Source organism: Oncorhynchus nerka, linkage group LG15 (assembly GCF_034236695.1).
Source record: "Oncorhynchus nerka isolate Pitt River linkage group LG15, Oner_Uvic_2.0, whole genome shotgun sequence".
Lineage (NCBI taxonomy): Eukaryota > Metazoa > Chordata > Actinopteri > Salmoniformes > Salmonidae > Oncorhynchus > Oncorhynchus nerka.
Window position 1 is genome coordinate 73839062 of NC_088410.1, and position 19090 is coordinate 73858151.

General features: G+C 44.5%; 1 protein-coding gene across 1 annotated transcript in view; it reads left to right on the forward strand.

Moving 5' to 3' along the window:
• The window catches only part of LOC115143284 (plexin-A2-like), a 56478-nt gene that overhangs the window by 21323 nt on the left and 16065 nt on the right, over nt 1–19090 (forward strand). Inside the window, exons 4-8 of the mRNA XM_029683526.2 lie at nt 10503–10603; nt 17449–17572; nt 17715–17868; nt 18018–18114; nt 18921–19035. Of these exons, the coding sequence (XP_029539386.2) occupies nt 10503–10603; nt 17449–17572; nt 17715–17868; nt 18018–18114; nt 18921–19035 (591 nt within the window). The remainder of the gene's footprint in view (nt 1–10502; nt 10604–17448; nt 17573–17714; nt 17869–18017; nt 18115–18920; nt 19036–19090) is intronic.

The window sequence follows — 19090 nt, forward strand, 5'->3', positions numbered from 1 at the left end:
GCTAGCTAGTACTGGCGGGAATTCTTTACAACAAAATACACAACAAATATTCTCCAAAAACCGCTGCATCTTATGTGTAATGTTCGAATAACATTTAGAAACAATTTGATATAAATTGTACATTTAAATCATCACTTGAGAGTATAAAAATCACTTTTGATGTACAGTGCTTTGCAACCAACAACTTACCGCTGGTTTGGTGCTTGTTCACTGGGACGATTCTACCTGGAACATCCCCCCTCGTAAGCAAGCTACGCAAACCAGCCAATAAGATGCCATGTTGAGTAGGTGAAGGCAAGACAAACTCAAACCAAAAACCCATTGGCTTAACAATAAAGTGGCAAGGAGAATCACCAATATAACCCTGTTACATACATACTACCTAAATTGACGCGCCGACAGAGATGGCCGCCTCGCTTCGCGTTCCTAGGAAACTATGCAGTTTTTAGTTTTTTTACGTGTTATTTCCTACATTAGTACCCCAGGTCATCTTAGGTTTCATTACATACAGTCGAGAAGAACTACTGAATATAAGATCAGCGTCAACTCACCATCAGTACGACCAAGAATATGTTTTCCGCGACGCGGATCCTGTGTTCTGCCTTACAAACAGGACAACGGAATGGATCGCATGCAGCGACCCAAGAAAATGACTCCGAAAAAGAGGGAAACTAACAAGGGCACATCGCGCACCACTCCCCAGCATTCTTCTTGCCAATGTCCAGTCTCTTGACAACAAGGTTGATGAAATCCGAGCAAGGGTAGCATTCCAGAGGGACATCAGAGACTGCAATGTTCTCTGCTTCACGGAAACATGGCTTACTGGGAAGACGCTATCCGATGCGGTGCAGCCAACGGGTTTCTCCACGCATCGCGCCGACAGAAACAAACATCTTTCTGGTAAGAAGAGCGGCGGGGGCGTATGCCTCATGACTAACGAGACATGGTGTGATGAAGGAAACATACAGGAACTCAAATCCTTCTGTTCACCTGATTTAGAATTCCTCACAATCAAATGTAGACCGCATTATCTTCCAAGAGAATTCTCTTCGATTATAATCACAGCCGTATATATCCCCCAAGCAGACACATCGATGGCTCTGAAACGAACTTTATTTAACTCTTTGCAAACTGGAAACCATTTATCCGGAGGCTGCATTCATTGTAGCTGGGGATTTTAACAAAGCTAATCTGAAAACAAGACTCCTAAATTTTATCAGCATATCGATTGCGCAACCAGGGGTGGTAAAACCTTGGATCATTGTTACTCTAACTTCCGCGACGCATATAAGGCCCTGCCCCGCCCCCTTCGGAAAAGCTGACCACGACTCCATTTTGTTGATCCCTGCCTACAGGCAGAAACTTAAACAAGAGGCTCCCACGCTGAGGTCTGTCCAACGCTGGTCAGACCAAGCTGACTCCACACTCCAAGACTGCTTCCATCAGGTGGACTGGGACATGTTTCGTATTGCGTCAGATGAAAATATTGACGAATACGCTGATTCGGTGTGCGAGTTCATTAGAACGTGCGTCGAAGATGTCGTTCCCATAGCAACGATAAAAACATTCCCAAACCAGAAACCGTGGATTGATGGCAGCATTCGCGTGAAACTGAAAGCGCGAACCACTGCTTTTAATCAGGGCAAGGTGTCTGGTAACATGTCCGAATATAAACAATGCAGCTATTCCCTCCGCAAGGCTATTAAACAAGCTAAGCGTCAGTACAGAGACAAAGTGGAATCTCAATTCAATGGCTCAGACACAAGAGGCATGTGGCAGGGTCTACAGTCAATCACGGACTACAAGAAGAAACCCAGCCCAGTCACGGACCAGGATGTCTTGCTCCCAGGCAGACTAAATAACTTTTTTGCCCGCTTTGAGGACAATACAGTGCCACTGACACGGCCTGCAACGAAAACATGCGGTCTCTCCTTCACTGCAGCCGAGGTGAGTAAGACATTTAAACGTGTTAACCCTCGCAAGGCTGCAGGCCCAGACAGCATCCCCAGCCGCGCCCTCAGAGCATGCGCAGACCAGCTGGCCGGTGTGTTTACGGACATATTCAATCAATCCCTATACCAGTCTGCTGTTCCCACATGCTTCAAGAGGGCCACCATTGTTCCTGTTCCCAAGAAAGCTAAGGTAACTGAGCTAAACGACTACCGCCCCGTAGCACTCACTTCCGTCATCATGAAGTGCTTTGAGAGACTAGTCAAGGACCATATCACCTCCACCCTACCTGACACCCTAGACCCACTCCAATTTGCTTACCGCCCAAATAGGTCCACAGACGATGCAATCTCAACCACACTGCACACTGCCCTAACCCACCTGGACAAGAGGAATACCTATGTGAGAATGCTGTTCATCGACTACAGCTCGGCATTCAACACCATAGTACCCTCCAAGCTCGTCATCAAGCTCGAGACCCTGGGTCTCGACCCGCCCTGTGCAGCTGGGTACTGGACTTCCTGACGGGCCGCCCCCAGGTGGTGAGGGTAGGCAACAACATCTCCTCCCCGCTGATCCTCAACACGGGGCCCCACAAGGGTGCGTTCTGAGCCCTCTCCTGTACTCCCTGTTCACCCACGACTGCGTGGCCACGCACGCCTCCAACTCAATCATCAAGTTTGCGGACGACACAACAGTGGTAGGCTTGATTACCAACAACGACGAGACGGCCTACAGGGAGGAGGTGAGGGCCCTCGGAGTGTGGTGTCAGGAAAATAACCTCACACTCAACGTCAACAAAACTAAGGAGATGATTGTGGACTTCAGGAAACAGCAGAGGAACACCCCCTATCCACATCGATGGAACAGTAGTGGAGAGGGTAGCAAGTTTTAAGTTCCTCGGCATACACATCACAGACAAACTGAATTGGTCCACTCACACTGACAGCGTCGTGAAGAAGGCGCAGCAGCGCCTCTTCAACCTCAGGAGGCTGAAGAAATTCGGCTTGTCACCAAAAGCACTCACAAACTTCTACAGATGCACAATCGAGAGCATCCTGGCGGGCTGTATCACCGCCTGGTACGGCAACTGCTCCGCCCTCAACCGTAAGGCTCTCCAGAGGGTAGTGAGGTCTGCACAACGCATCACCGGGGGCAAACTACCTGCCCTCCAGGACACCTACACCACCCGATGTTACAGGAAGGCCATAAAGATCATCAAGGACATCAACCACCCGAACCACTGCCTGTTCACCCCGCTATCATCCAGAAGGCGAGGTCAGTACAGGTGCATCAAAGCTGGGACTGAGAGACTGAAAAACAGCTTCTATCTCAAGGCTATCAGACTGTTAAACAGCCACCATTGAGTGGCTGCTGCCAACACACTGTCATTGACACTGACCCAACTCCAGCCACTTTAATAATGGGAATTGATGGGAAATGATGTAAATATATCACTAGCCACTTTAAACAATGCTACCTTATATAATGTTACTTACCCTACATTATTCATCTCATATGCATACGTATATACTGTACTCTACATCATCGACTGCATCCTTATGTAATACATGTATCACTAGCCACTTTAACTATGCCACTTTGTTTACTTTGTCTACATACTCATCTCATATGTATATACTGTACTCGATACCATCTACTGTATGCTGCTCTGTACCATCGCTCACTCATATATCCTTATGTACATATTCTTTATCCCCTTACACTGTGTATAAGACAGTAGTTTTAGAATTACTAGTTAGATTACTTGTTGGTTATCACTGCATTGTCGGAACTAGAAGCACAAGCATTTCGCTACACTTGCATTAACATCTGCTAACCATGTGTATGTGACAAATAACATTTGATTTGATTTGATTTGACCGGACCAACCAGTGCTCCCGCATATTGGCTAACCGGGCTATCTGCATTGTGTCCCACCACCCGCCAACCCCTCTTTTTACACTTCTGCTACTCTCTGTTCATTATATATGCATAGTCACTTTAACGATACCTACATGTACATGCTACCTTAATAAGCCTGACTAACAGGTGTCTGTATAGGGCCTTGCTACTCTTTTTTTCAAATGTATTTTAACTAACAGGTGTCTGTATAGGGCCTTGCTACTCTTTTTTCAAATGTATTTTACCTACACACACACACCTTTTTTTTCTCGCACCATTGGTTAGAGCCTGTAAGTAAGCATTTCACTGTAAGGTCTACTACACCTGTTGTATTTGGCGCACGCGACAAATCAACTTTGATTTGATTTATTCGAGCTCCACCCCAAATGAATAGCATGCTATTCGCAATTATTTTACTTTTATTTATTCAGGTTCACCTCATTTAAGAGACACTTGGTCTAACCAAGACAGGAGCAGAGGGGAACAATGTTTGAGACAAATATCAGACATACTGTAACAACTTACAGACATACGTGGACACCATAAAAAAAATGTTGTGGGACGTAGACACACATACATTTCAATTACAAACATACTAGATACATAGATAGATACATAAAAAATATATCATATGTACCACTGCATCAAGTCCTAATGACGATCACATTCCTCACATTCCTATACTCGTGATATCTCCAGGAGTGATAAGTATAATGTTTGTCTTTATCTGTTGTTGTCTAGTGTTGTCTTTTAACTAGATAGGGCCATCTACTTTAAGTGCTTCCTGTCTTCCCAGTAGCCTACCTGGTATGTGAATTGCTGACAGCTATTAACTAGTACTAGCAGATGATTGTTGACACATCACCCAGGATTAAGGGCCAGGGCAATTTGTATCTATTGTTTTTGTAATCAGTGGCTGTATTGGAGGGGGAGTGGTTTCTCCTCTCCTAGGCAATCAGCAATTAGTATCGGGAGGTGTGCTCTTCACCTTTGCAAGAGAGTTAGCTATTAGTATTATTCAGTGGTGTAAAGTACTTAAGTAAAAATACTAAAGTACTACTTAAGTAGTTTTTGGGGTATCTGTCCTTTTACTATTTATATTTTTGACAACTTTTAGTTTTAATTTTATTCCTAAAGAAAGTATGACAATTGAGTACTTTTTCCAATACTGGTATTAGTACTTCAGTCTCCCCTGTTTTCTCAGCGGCAGCTGTAAGTGGGGGTCTCCTCGCAAAACTAAGACCGTCGCGGAAGCAAAGACGGTCCTGCCGAGGTGTTCAAGGAAGGAAAGAGAGGAAGGCTTCACACCAGAACGGAGCGTGCTCAATTTGACTGGAGCGCAGAGCGAGTTTCCAAAAGGCTGGAGCATTGGCCTTCTGGCTTGCTCCAATTTCGCCTTCAGTAGCGCCACCGTAGGCATCACTTCACTTCACGAGCTCAGGGCATACCCGGCCCAGCATGCAATTGTAGGCTACTTGTGTGCTGCTATAGCCCATTGCTTTAGCTACTGTCATGGAGTTTAAAGAAACTGATAAAACACACAGGTGCAAAATCAAGGTGATTTACAAAGATGAGGAGGACCAACAGCAAGAGAGTGCTGTAGTGTCCACAACTATGTCATTGTGGAATCTGAAAAGACACATATCCCAAAAGCATGAAGGTGTAATACGTGCACATGCTAACATAAATAAATTAAGTGGGTAGCTAGCTAAGTGTGTCATTGTAGCAAAGTATTTCTAAACAAAAAATCTGATCTCTTAAAAGCTTTGTTAATGTTTGTTCTATTATCTATACAATGGGCTATCATAGATTTTGGCCCAATAGGCCAGACATATTACCTCTTTCAAGGAGCTTTCATTTTGATAGGGTTCTTTTCCCAAAAATATTTAGGCTTACCTATAGAAAAAAAACTCTGCATCCCTGCTCAGCCTGGCAAGAGTGGCCTGAAGGGTGTTTAGTATCCACAGTGTCTATGCAAGCACGGAGAGGGTATTCTCCATTGCTGGCCTGCTCTCCGGGCACTCGTGTTTATAAAAGTGAATTCAAAAACACTGTAGACTGAGCCTAATAATGTATTTTTCAGAAAATGGGTATTTAATTCTAAGTAAATCACAGACTATATGCACAATTTATAGACTATAACTGTTTAATACAACAAAATGTTGTTTAAATGCTGAGTGCTTAATGTTCCTGCCAGCCTAGTATGCAGCCTAGTGTGGCGTACTCACAAATGCTTCACAATTTATTTATTTGTAGGCTATCATTTTTAAATAATTGAAATAATAGGTTAATTAAATAGCCTAAATAATGCATTTTCGGTTCCTTCTTACGCTGCCTGTCTTTTTCAGTGTTTGCATGCTATTTATTACAACATGTAGCCTATTTCAAACGAATGATGAACCCTTCCCACATTCACCTCTTCATGTTGTTTATTGGAATGCATTTGGTGCCAATACTTCAAAACCAAATGGTAGTTCCAGGTAGTAACGGAAATAGATGGTTGTTGGTTCAATTGGAAATTTGAATGAATGGAGCGTATTTGGAGCAGCAGTTTTTCCCCCTCTGAGAGAGGAGTGTTTTTTAGGGGTGCGGTTGGAAAGGAAGTGAAACACTGGACTGCTCAACTCCGCCCACATACTCTGCTCCACACCACTCTCACTTTCGTATCTTACCTAGTTATTTTCAGATCTCATTTGGCTCTTTTGTAGCATTGGCAACTACAGTATATGTGTGTTTTCTATACCTGTTCACTCCTTTCACTGTAGGCTTTACAGACACTTCCCATCCCTTGGCTGCAAACTCTTCTAATTTAGTGTACCCATGTGGAATTCCTGGTCTCTGGCAACGTTTGGAACGGTCAAGAACGCAGAGTTCATCTCAGCCTATGCAGCTCTTCAGTCCCTTGACTTTTAGGCCCTGACGTAGACAGGGATCACCCCAGAGAACACTGCTACTCCAGGTGCTCTCTCTTCATCTGTCTACGTTGTCTCTCATAGTCCGAGAGCATCTGGTCGTCGCGGTGGTGGCACAGGCTACTCATTTCTCCTAAGCAGAGATTTTAAATGTTTTCCCTCTCTTACTTATCCATCTCCTCATTTGAATTCCATGCCACTCAAGTTTAAAATAGTTGTCATCTACTGCCCACCAGGTGTCCATAGAGAGTTCCTCAATGAGCTCGAGAACTTGATAAGCTCATTTCCTGATGATGGCTTTGTACTTGGAAACTTCAACCTCCCAACGTCTGCCTTCGATTAATTTCTTTCTAACTCTCTCTTTCCCCTCGCCTCTTTTGACCTCACACTTTCGCAGTCCCCTCCCACTCACAAGGCAGGTAATACGCTTGATCTCATCTTTATTAGAGGCTGTTTGCCTGCTAATCTCACTGCAACCCCCCTCCAGGTCTCCGATGACTACTTTGTTTCCTTTTCTGTGTCGCTTTCCTCCAACCCTAGCCACTCAGCCCCTACCCAGATGGTCATGATCTTCGCTCTCCATCTCCCACTACTCTTTCCTCTTCTATCCTTTCATCTCTCACTTTTGCTAAATCCATCTCCCTCCTGTCTCCTGATTCGGATTCTTCGACCCTACTCTCCTCCCTTTCCGCATCCTTATGACTCGGAACATCCCCATTCCTCCCGGCCAGCTCGGCCCTCCCCTCCTGCTCCGTGGCTGAGGGACTCATTGCGAGCTTACAGAACAGGGCTGCGGGCAACTGAGTGAAAATTGAGAAACTAAACTTCCGGAGGACCTATCATCCTTCCACTCCCTCCTCTACCTTTTCTTTATCTGTCTCCACTGCATAAGCCACTTTCTATCACTCAAGATGTCAAGCTTCTGCCTCTAACCCTAGGAAGCTCTTTTCCACCTCCTCTTCCCTCCTCAATCCTCCACCCCTCCCCCTCAATCCTCTCTCTCTGCATCAACCACTTTGAAAAGAAGGTTGATGACATCTGCTACTCATTCCCTCAGCCTCTTGAGTCCACTAGTCCCACTCATAGAGAACTACCCTACGTCTTGACCTCTTTCTCTCCCCTCTCTCCAGATGAAATCCTGCGACTAGTGAGGTCCGGCCTACCGACAACGTGCCTGCTCAACCCCGTCTTCTCATCCTTCTCCAGACCATCTCAACTCATCCTTGACCACTGACTGTGTCCCCTCTGACTTCAAATTGGCCTGAGTTGCTCCCCTCTTCAAGAAACCAGTACTCCTCTGACATAAAAAAAACGACGGTATCCCTTCTTTCTTTTCTTTCCAAAACACTTGAACGTGCTTTCTCTGACCAACTCTTCTTGACCCTAACCAGTCAGGTTTCAAGACGTGTCACTCAACCGAGACTGCTCTTCTCTGTGACATGGAGGCCCTCCGCACTGCAAAGCTGACTCTCTCTTCTGTTCTCATCCTCCTAGATCTATCAGCTGCCTTCGACACCATGATCCATGAGATCCTCCTCCACTCTCTCAGGGCTGGGCATCTCAGGCCCTGTACACTCTTGGATTGCATCCTACCTGGCAGGCCTCTCCTACCAGGTGACGGGGAGAGGATCTGTGTCTGCACCACGTACTGTCACTACTGGTATCCCCCAGGGCTCAGTTCCAGGCCCTCTCCTCTTTTCTCTACACACCAAGTCACGCAGCTCTGTCATATCCTCACATGGTCTCGCCTATCATTGCTATGTGGATGACACTAAACTACTTTTCTCCTTCCCCTCTTCTGACACCCAAGTGGCGACACGCATCTCACTGTCCATCTTCCAAAAACATCTGAAACAAGTATCTTAAATAATCCCACAGCACACAACCCCTCGCAACACCTCCTAACCTCTGGATAAGAGTGTCTGCTAAATTCCTAAAATGTCAAATGCAAATGTAAATTTGAGTCAACCAAACTTTTAAACTCCTCCAAGGAAACAAGATCCTGGAGTTTCAAGCTCGTCTGGAAATAATTCCAAGACCACGGAGCTAAAACACTGTTTGCCATGATCTGTTCTGATGCTTCAGTTCAAGGTCCGAATACAAATAGAGAAAAAGTGCATAAAAAGGGAATTACGTTCCATTTAGCGCACTTAACTCCGGTTGGAACCCCTTCCCCCAAGAGCATGATATAAGATGACGAGGATTGCATAATAGCCCAAATTGACAGTTGCAGAGTGGATTAGAGTTTATGACTGTTGAAAATAACATATTACACCATAATTATAACCATCTATGGTAGAATTCTCTTGCTCACATCTCTATGTAGCGTGTACTGTAGGTTTGTGCTGTCCTATCAATAAAATAAATTAATAAAGAGAAAAATCTGAAGCTTTCATCAAATGATTGCCACATTTTAGTGTGGTAATTAATTGTAGTTACATTTCAAGCGATTTCTAGGGCTGTAAATGTGTGGGAAATTGCGGCCCTCAAACAAAATGTTGTCTGCTGACAAATGTCATCTCATTGTGATTCATAGCTTTGCCTGCATGCTCAGGTAAAATTCGATGGACAAATAAACTCACATCATGTGAGCTGAACATTAAATCTGAGCAGCACCAGAGGCATACTGTTGGCACGGTAACAGCAAGACCCATCTGTCTGTCTGCTCATTCCCCTTCTTAGCTAGTTTTGGAGAGGCTAATCTGAGTTGGGCTGGTTGGGAGGATTACTCTTTCTGTGTCAGATTTGGACGTAGAGCCTGTCCCCCCATCCCTTCTAAAATAATTTAGCTTTTTCTTAAAAAAAGAAAAGGTGATTTTGCGGAGAGCGGCAGATAATCTGTTTTGCCAACATAACTGAGAGAGAACCCATTTACGCTATCAAGAGAAGCGGAGACGCTCTAATCCATAATCCACTCTTCATTTGTGATTGCTTACATCGGGAAATGACTTGCATGGTCCGTCAAGGGGGAGAATAATAACAAAGTATAAAGTAGCAAAGCTTCAACCTGTTTGTGTATGCACGGGCTGGCGCTGCCCACTCAACAGCAACGTCTATCACAGCGACTAATGGGAGCGTATGCTTTGCCTGGCGTCCACACAGAGAGGTGGCGGTGTGTGTATATGCGTGTGTGTATCTGTGTGTGTAGGCTGATCCAAGCTGTGAGCACACCCATGGATATCAGGCTTATCTTTGCTGTGGCTTAACTCGTTTCTTAGCCTGTTTGCCAGAGCTGCTTCCTCTGTTGGACCTAGGTTGAAGATGACAAAGGTTAAGACAACATGATTCTAATATCCCAAAACTCTTTGCAAAATTGAGACCAGTGATGCTTGTTAGCAACGATGCTAATAGTTATCAATGATTCTGGTCCAATTAATTTGTTTATTTCTGAAAGCTGCCGTGTGGAATTATTATATTGTCTTAACTTTGTCATCTTCAACCTAGTGCTGAACCCCCCAAAATCAATTAACAGAATAAATCAGATTTCACATACTACCAGGCTTTTCCCCATTTCCTCCTCATGTTTACTAAGTCAACAGGGACACTATTTCAATGGATACATTACATACTGTACTACATAATGTATCACACACAATTATCCAGCTAAACAAATAATGAAGCAGTTATATAGAGCAATATGTTTTACACTAATTGTAAATGATGTGCTGTTCATGTGAATGTTGTAGGTTCCATGGCCTATGTTAAGCGTCTAAGCCTTCCTCTGGTGTGTTGTAGGTGACCCAGGTCCCAGTGGAGGCCTGTGAGCAGTATGGGACCTGCGGAGAGTGTCTGAGCTCTGAGGATCCTCACTGCGGCTGGTGTGTCCTGCTCAACATGTAAGTCCACTACTACACTATTCTCAGAAGGCACAATGACCATGTTTTAAAAACACAAATCACATAATTTCCCAAGAAAAAAGGAGTAAGAGGTCATACAAGCCCTCAAATACAAAATGATGCTACTGAGCACACAGATAACAGCCTGTCTGTCACTGCTGGTATGGAGGGGCAGAATGACTGAGATAATGGGGACAGAGCACAGAGGGATTACAGACAGAGAGTAGTGCAGAGGGTAACCAAATGGACTGCTGCAGTCTCTAGAACATTTAGGACTGTGAAAGAGGCTTATCTTCGACATCTTAATTATCTGACCGCCAGGTTAGCTTACGTAATAGAACAGGACAGAGCAGAAGAGATTCAGAAGATTAAAATCCAGGCAGTGTTTCTGAAAATACACTGAAACAGACCTCAGAAAGGATTAATGCATTATAATATGGCATTTGCATTTCAGAAATCTCTACGATCATCATTATCTAAATTGCAGCTCTTGGAGAGCCCTCTCTATGTTATCACCCCACTTGACTAGCAAAACACAGAACATATTTATCCTAATTACTTTATTCCTCATCTATTTTCATAAGTGCATTTTCTGCTCCAATTCCCACGATTATACTTGTATGTATGCCACTTCCATGAGGTACTATTGACTGTCTAGCTACTGTTAACTGAATGGTTTCCCAAGTGTAATAATCACCTTGTCTCTCTACAGTAAAACTGTTAGAAAATGCGACATACAGTCACTATATATGCCCACCCAAAGCAGGTTGAGGTAAAGCACCACGTGCCATATAGGGGCGTGTGTGTGTGTATGTACAGTTGAAGTTTGAAGTTTGCATACACCTTAGCCAAATACATTTAAACTCAGTTTTTTCACAATTCCTGACATTTAATCATAGTAAAAATTCCCTGTCTTAGGTCAGTTAGGATCACCACTTTATTTTAAGAATGTGAAATGTCAGAATAATAGTAGAGAGAATTATTTATTTCTGCTTTTGTTTCCTTCATCACATTCCCAGTGGGTCAGAAGTTTACATACACTCAATTAGTATTTGGTAGCATTGCCTTCCACAAGTTTCCCACAATAAGTTGGGTGAATTTTGGCCCATTCCTCCTGACAGAGCTGGTGTAACTGAGTCAGGTTTGTAGGACTCCTTGCTCGCACACACTTTTTCAGTTCTGCCCACATATTTTCTATGGGATTGAGGTCAAGGCTTTCTGATGGCAACTCCAATACCTTGACTTTGTTGTCCTTAAGCCATTTTGCCACAACTTTGGATGAACCAGGCTTGTGGAGGTCATCCCCCTCTCTGGGTACATAACAGTAACCTGAGAGTTTGGATTTACGTAGCGGACACATTGAAGCTTTGTGCCCCTGCTGCCGGCAGTAAAAACAGGTCAGACCCCTCCCATCAGAGCGAACTGCATGATCCCTTACCTCCCTCCCAGACACATAACCCCCAGAGTTACCTCCACCATCTCTGGCGTTTCTGATGTCCCTTGTGTCTCTGAGACTCCTTGGAGCGGGTGCTGCAGGTTGTGGTGGGCCCCCTTTACGTGCATTAAGATACTGCAGTGCAAGCTTGGCCGCCATAAGCCCGTCCTTGGGCTCGTGCTCTCGGACCCAGGTTCGAATGTCGTGTGGTAGAACTTGTAGAAGTTGCTCGAGGATGATGACCTCCCGATTTCGTCCTGTGTCTTCTCCCCGGTCGAACCCATCGTCGGTAGAGACCCTTGAGGCGGTGGTACGTCTCTGTCGGCGACTCACCCGATGGCGTTGATGCAGCTCTGAAGCGTTGACGGTAGGTTTCCGGTGAGATGTCAAACTTCACCAGCAGCGCTTCCTTCAAGCCCTTGTAGACATTGGACAGCCCCTCATCCATTGCTGTGTAAGCCTCTAAGGCCTTGCCCGTGAGCAATGGGACAAGCCTGCAGGCCCACTCTACCTCAGGCCACTGCCACGTCTTAGCCATGCGCTCAAACCTCAGCAGGTAGTTTTCAATGTCCTCCCCCTGCTGGTATGAGGGCATCTTTGGCTCCTTCCTCAGGAATGCTGGAAGATGGACGTTAACACTGCTGGACTGGTCTCCTGGTGCTGGCCTCATTACTGCTTGGGGTGCCTGCTGTGGAGTTGAAGTCCCTGCTGCATCGAGCCTTTGTCGTCCTGGTGTTGGAAGACCCAATCTTGGGCTCACTGACGAGTTCCGCCTGGTGGGGAGCTGTGAGGATAGATTGGCGTAGGCCACGCAACTCCTGCTTGAGGTCTTCGTCCCTCCTCTCAAGGCAGGTGAAAAGTTGCTGAAAAAGGGTTACCATGGTTGGGTGTGGTTCTGGTCCCCCAACTGCTCCTTCAGTCAGCAGCTCACCCAGTTCTGGTTGTCTTTGGCCCCGCGGTCGGGCTCCTAGTTTCTCATACTTGACCTCTTCTTCACCAGACGATTCCATGGTATTCCACCCCGGTTCAACTTCAGGTACCTTTTCTGACAGTTGATGCTGTTGCTGAGAACGCAATCCTGTACGCATTCCTTTACCTCTCTTGTTGGAATTCACTGATTTGCGGTACGCCATCCCACCACTTCCACCATATGTCACGTAGAGTGGGCCAGAAGGCTAAACTGGATAACCTAACCTCTATCAAAATAAAAAGATGGCGGAGCCGCAAAAGTTCTTCTGTGCAAAGGTGTTTATTTACAAGTGATTCCGGAACAAAAAACAACAGTACTGCCATCAACGTCTACCTTATGGGACAGCTTAAAAACAATGCTGCCCCATCCACAGCTCAATCCAAAATGCCTCTGATTTCTTTTGATTTTCCCTTGATGTCAAGCAAAGACGCACTGTTTGATGGTAAAGGCCTTGAAATACATCCACAGGTACACCTCCAATTGAGTCAAATTATGTAAATTAGTCAGAAGCTTTGAAAGCCATGACATAATTTTCTGGAATTTTCCTAGCTGTTTAAAGGCACAGTCAACTTAGTGTATAAATTGACCCACTGGAATTGTGATACAGTGAATTATAAGTGAAATAATCTGTCTGTAAACAATTGTTGGAAAAATGACTTGTGTCATGCACAAAGTAGATGTCCTAACCGACTTGCCAAAACTATAGTTTGTTAACAAGGAATTTGTGGAGTGGTTGAAAAACCTAAGTCTATGTAAACTTCCGACTTCAACTGTATATGTGGTGTGTTAATGTCTAAGAGTCTAGGACAGGAGAACAAACAGCACTATCAGGCCTAACATGGAGGGGGAGTGAAATAAAAGGGAATGAAAGGGTGCCTGAGATGAAATGGGTATCCAGGGGCACTTCAATTGATAAGAAGCTAAGAGGTTAGTATCTATTCTCCCTATGGATACTGGCTGTATCAAGGAGCCAACAGGAACAACAACCATCATTGGGTTTCCATTCTGCCTTCATTGTCTTGTAATTACTGTTGAGGTCTCTGTGCGCTTTGAAGGCTCCCATGAGATGTCACCTTCGACCACATCTGAGAGTCCATTTAGCACTGTCTCATCCCACAGTGGACCTTACACATGTAAAAGAGAGACACGCTCTATTGTTAGATCCCCGTCAAAAGGAAGAGTGATCGCTGAGAGATGCAACCTAGAGAGCCTCTAATTCTTTTAAAGGCCCAGTGCATTCAAAAACGTGATTTATCTGTGTTTTATACAAACTGAGTATACCAAACATTAGGAACACCTTACTAATATTGAGCTGCACCTCCCTTTGCCCCCAGAACAGCCTCAATTTGTCAGGGCATGGACTACAATGTGTCAAATGTTCCACAGGGATGCTGGTCCATATTGATTCCAATGCTTCCCACAGTTTTGTGAAATTGGCTGGGTGTCCTTTGGGCAGTGGACCATTCTTGATACACACAGGAAACAGTTGAGCGTGAAAAACCCAACAGCGTTGCAGTTCTTGACACAAGCCGGTGCGCTGGCACCTGCTACCATACCCTGTTTAAAGGCGCTTAACTATTTTGTCTTTCCCATTCACCTTCTGAATGGCACACATACACAATACATGTCTCAATTGTCTCAGGACTTTAAAAATCCTTCTTTACCTTGTCTCCTCCCCTTCATCTACACTGATTAAAGCGGATTTAACAACTGACATCAATAAGGGATCATAGCTTGGATTCACCTGATCACAGCTGGATTCACCTGATCAGTCGTGGAAAGAGCAGGTTTTCTTATTTTGTATTCTCAGTGTATATTTCCTTACTATGAGATTAGAATAATATTGTGAAAATTATTATAATTTTATTTTAGTGTTAGAGCTGTTTAAAAGGACCGTGTGAACTTTCAGCCTGTTTTAGTGGGATGGTGTTTTGGCATAACCTGTAAATTAGTAAATATACCGATAAGAAAGGGAGTTTCAAACCTCTCTGCCAATGAGAGGTCGTTTTCAGATTCCCCTCCCCACTCAGACCACTCCCAGACTTTTGCTAAGAAGCTATTTTCTTTGCTAAGAAGCTAATTTTGTTTCTTTTAGACTATTTTAATTTAACACAATCACGGTAAGGTACTTAATTGTTACTCCTAAATGATTTTATATTGAGATAAAATGGTTGCATTGGACCTTTAAGTGCAATGTTTGTGTGTTTGTGTGCATTTTGAATGTCTGAATCTGCACGTCCCAAGTTACCACAATTTGTCATTTGAAGAGATATGTCTTCATAGTGGTGGCACAGGGCTACTAATTTCTCCTAAGTGAAAATGTTCTATTTTCCCCATCTCTCTCTTCATTTTAATTCCATGTTGTCGCTGTCACTTGTCCACTAAAGCTTAACATTGTTGTCATATATCGCCCACCAGGTGCCATTGAAGAGTTCCTCAATGAGCTTGACACCTTGATAAGCTAATTTTTACAACGATGGCTCACCACTCATCGTACTGAGCAACTTCAACCTCCCACTCCTTTCCTCTTTTGAGCTCACCCTTTCCCAGTCCCCTCTCAAAGGCAGGCAATGCTCTTGACCTCATCTTTACTAAATCCTGTTCACCTACTAACCGTACTGCAACCCCCTTGATATTTCTGATCACTACTTGGTTTCCTTTTCTCTCCCTCTCTCCTCCAACTCTACCCACTCAGCCCCTACCCAGATGGTCCTGTACATCAATCTTCACTCTCTCTCTCCCACTACTCTCTCCTACTCTATCCTATCAACTCTACCTTCTGCTAAATCCCTCTCACTACTGTCCCGATTCGGCCTCTTCGACCCCACTGACCTCCATTTCCGCATCCTATGACTATCGCCGTATTTTTCCTCCCGGCCGGCATGGCCCTCCCCTCCTGCTTCGAGGCTGAGTGACTCACTGCAAGCTCACAGAATAGGATGCCGAAATGTATCAACTAAACTCACGCACATGGAATTGTTCCAAAAGCCGATCTGTAACCCGCCAATAACATCAATTTATTTCCATAGTAATAGGCTGTTAGGCTATTCCCATTCCCTGCTTTATATGGCCTGTGTAAGGCCTAAATGTCTCACCGCCCACAAAGCTTAATTGAAGTAGTAGCACAATTCAACACAACAAGCTTCTGCGTTTATAAAAAAAAAAAAAAAAATTGATTTGAAACGTTTCCTACTCACAACATGATTGTTCTGAAGCGCGGGTTGTAAGAATATTTTCATTCGACCAGCCATCTGATTTTTTTACGGGTCAACTGTGGGGAACCGTGAGTATCCGACGTGATGCAGGACTCTACCTTCAGGCTATGCTCAAACCTTACACTCCATCCTGAGCACTCCGTTCTGCCACCTCTGGTCTCTTGGCCCTCCACCCCTACCGGGGGTCAGCTCCCGGTCAGTTCAGTCAATGCTCTCTCTGTCCTGGCACTTCATCATTTCAAAATAATGTGTATTTTATACTAGTACTGATTTGCTGATAACTACAGGTAACTGACAAAATAAAATAAACATCAACATAAAGTGTCTTAATAGGGCGTTGTGCCACCACGAGCCAGAACAGCTTCAATGCACCGTGGCATAGATTCTATAAGTGTCTGGAACTCTATTGGAGGGATGCGTTTTGTTGATGGTGGTGGAAAAAGCTGTCTCAGGCGCTGCTCCAGCAAGTGTTCATTTGGGTTGAGATCTGGTGACTGAGACGGCCATGGCATGTGGTTTACATCGTTTTCATGCACATCAAACCATTCAGTGACCACTCGTGCCCTGTGGATGGGGACATTATCGTCAGCATTTTTATGCATGACCCTAAGCATGATGGTATGTTAATTGCTTAATTAACTCAGGAACCACACCTGTGTGGAAGCACCTGCTGTCAACATACTTTGTATCCTTGATTTACTCCTTGATTTAGTGTTTCCATTATTTTGGCAGTTATCTGTACTTTATTGAGGGAAAATGTACTTACTGCAACTGTGATATGTGGTTGTCTCACCTAGCCAATTAGATGAATGCAGTAGTTGTAAGTCGCTCTGGATAAGAGAGTCCGCTAAACGACTAAAATGTCAATGTAAAATGTTAAGTAACCCTTACACAAAACACTCACTGCTTAAAATCCATTTATCCCATCGTACAACTGGATTTCCTTCGGCAGAGCAATCCAACCAAACTGATAGGGGATCAATTTCCTTAAAGGAAAATACCACGCAAAAACTATCTTGGTATTTGTTTCATTAGTCCAGTGTTGATACAGTCCCTAATTCCCTAATTGTTTTGCATGTCAGCAATCACGTTTTCAATGTATGTAAAGTGTCACAGTATGATGCGTTTTGCATTGATGTTGTTTCGATGTTCCTTAAAGGAAAATGTTTATCTCACATGTGCAGTAACCGGTAAGAATGAATAATGTCCTGGTTCCCATCTACAGGTGTGCCAGAAGAGACCAATGCCAGAGAGCAGAGGAGCCCTTCCGGTTCGCCACTGATATCGAACGTTGTGTGAAAGTTATCGCTCACCCAGACAGCATTGCTGTGTCAGCACACAGTGTGCCTGTAAGTCAACAGTTAATTATTTACTTCTGATCAAACTGATTCTGACGTGTTCTGAGTCTTGATGGTGGGAAGAAGTCCTCAGTGTTTCATGATAGATCAGACTGTTCCAACCCAGCTATCTCTCTCTGCTCCTCTCCTATAGCTCCTGCTGGAGGTGAGCAATGTACCTGACCTCTCAACTGGGATCACCTGTTTATTTGGAGAGCAGACCGAGGTGGAGGGCCATGTCAATGGCAACAGAGTCATGTGCCTGTCCCCATCTGCCAAAGAGGTCCCACACATACCTGAAGGACAAGGTGACAAAATATATAGCTCCAACATAGAACGTATTGCTCTGTGATCCTCAGTGATACATATGTGACTCTTTTACAGAGGACCAGGAGTCTGAATAAAGCCAACTACTATACTACCAATCTCCTCTCTTCCCTCTGCTTTTCTCCATCAGACTGGTTGGGTGTTGCGCTGCGTCTGAACTCTAAGGAGACAGGTCAAATGCTGGGCAGTACAGAGGTCAAGTTCTATAACTGCAGCGTGCATCACACGTAAGTTCATTTCCCGGCCCACACGTTATCTGATGCATTCAAAAGATAGTAGGGCCCAACCTCATCAGGACATTGATGCGGACAACCCCACTTAAGATCAGGCAGATAGGTAACCCCTAAGTTCAAATGACCCATCCATTTTGATATACGTCAACCTAAGGCAGATAACCCCGCATTGTTAGCTTGTTTAGTTCTACTTAGTGTTTCTAGACTGGTTCCCTGAGGAGCAGTGTACATACTGAGTAGTATGAGTACATACACCTAAACATAGTTCCCTGACCGTAACCTTCAGGTCCACTTTAACATAATAGAAATACAGTCCAAAGCCAAATCATATTCGTTTGATCAAAATTAGGTGTCCATTAGCAAACTGGTCAAAGACAGTAGCTAGCTGTGATTAATATTGTACTCTAAACAGCCTCCCCCTCCCCACTCTGCCTCACAAAGCACAGCACAGCAGCATCACATCAGCCTCCATAATAAATTATCCTGTGTCTGAAAGGACCTGGCAGGCCAGTTCTATGTATACAGAGCTGTTACAGAACATACTGACTTACTGTGTGCTGGTGCCTAATACTGCTCTCTCTGCAACACTGCTGTATTAACAGTATGTGTTAGTGGTACAATGTTGAGGAAACATCTCCATGAACTGTATAATGTTCAGTTAACTGGATGTAATTAGGAACTTCCGTTCTCTAAGAGCATGTGCTTGGCCACAGAGTCTCTAGAAGCATTGGGATGTCTGTTGGCTGGTTAGTCATATGATGTGTGTAACATGTCCATCTGTCCCTCTCCTTGCACTGCAGGTGTCTGTCCTGTGTGAACAGTACCTTCCGCTGCCACTGGTGTAAATATCGCAACCTGTGTACCCACAATCCTTTCAGCTGCTCCTTTCAGGAGGGCCGGGTCAACGCCTCAGAGGTAGCTACATGGCTACTGATAAACATACACCAGATTAACAGTATTTTCTTGTATA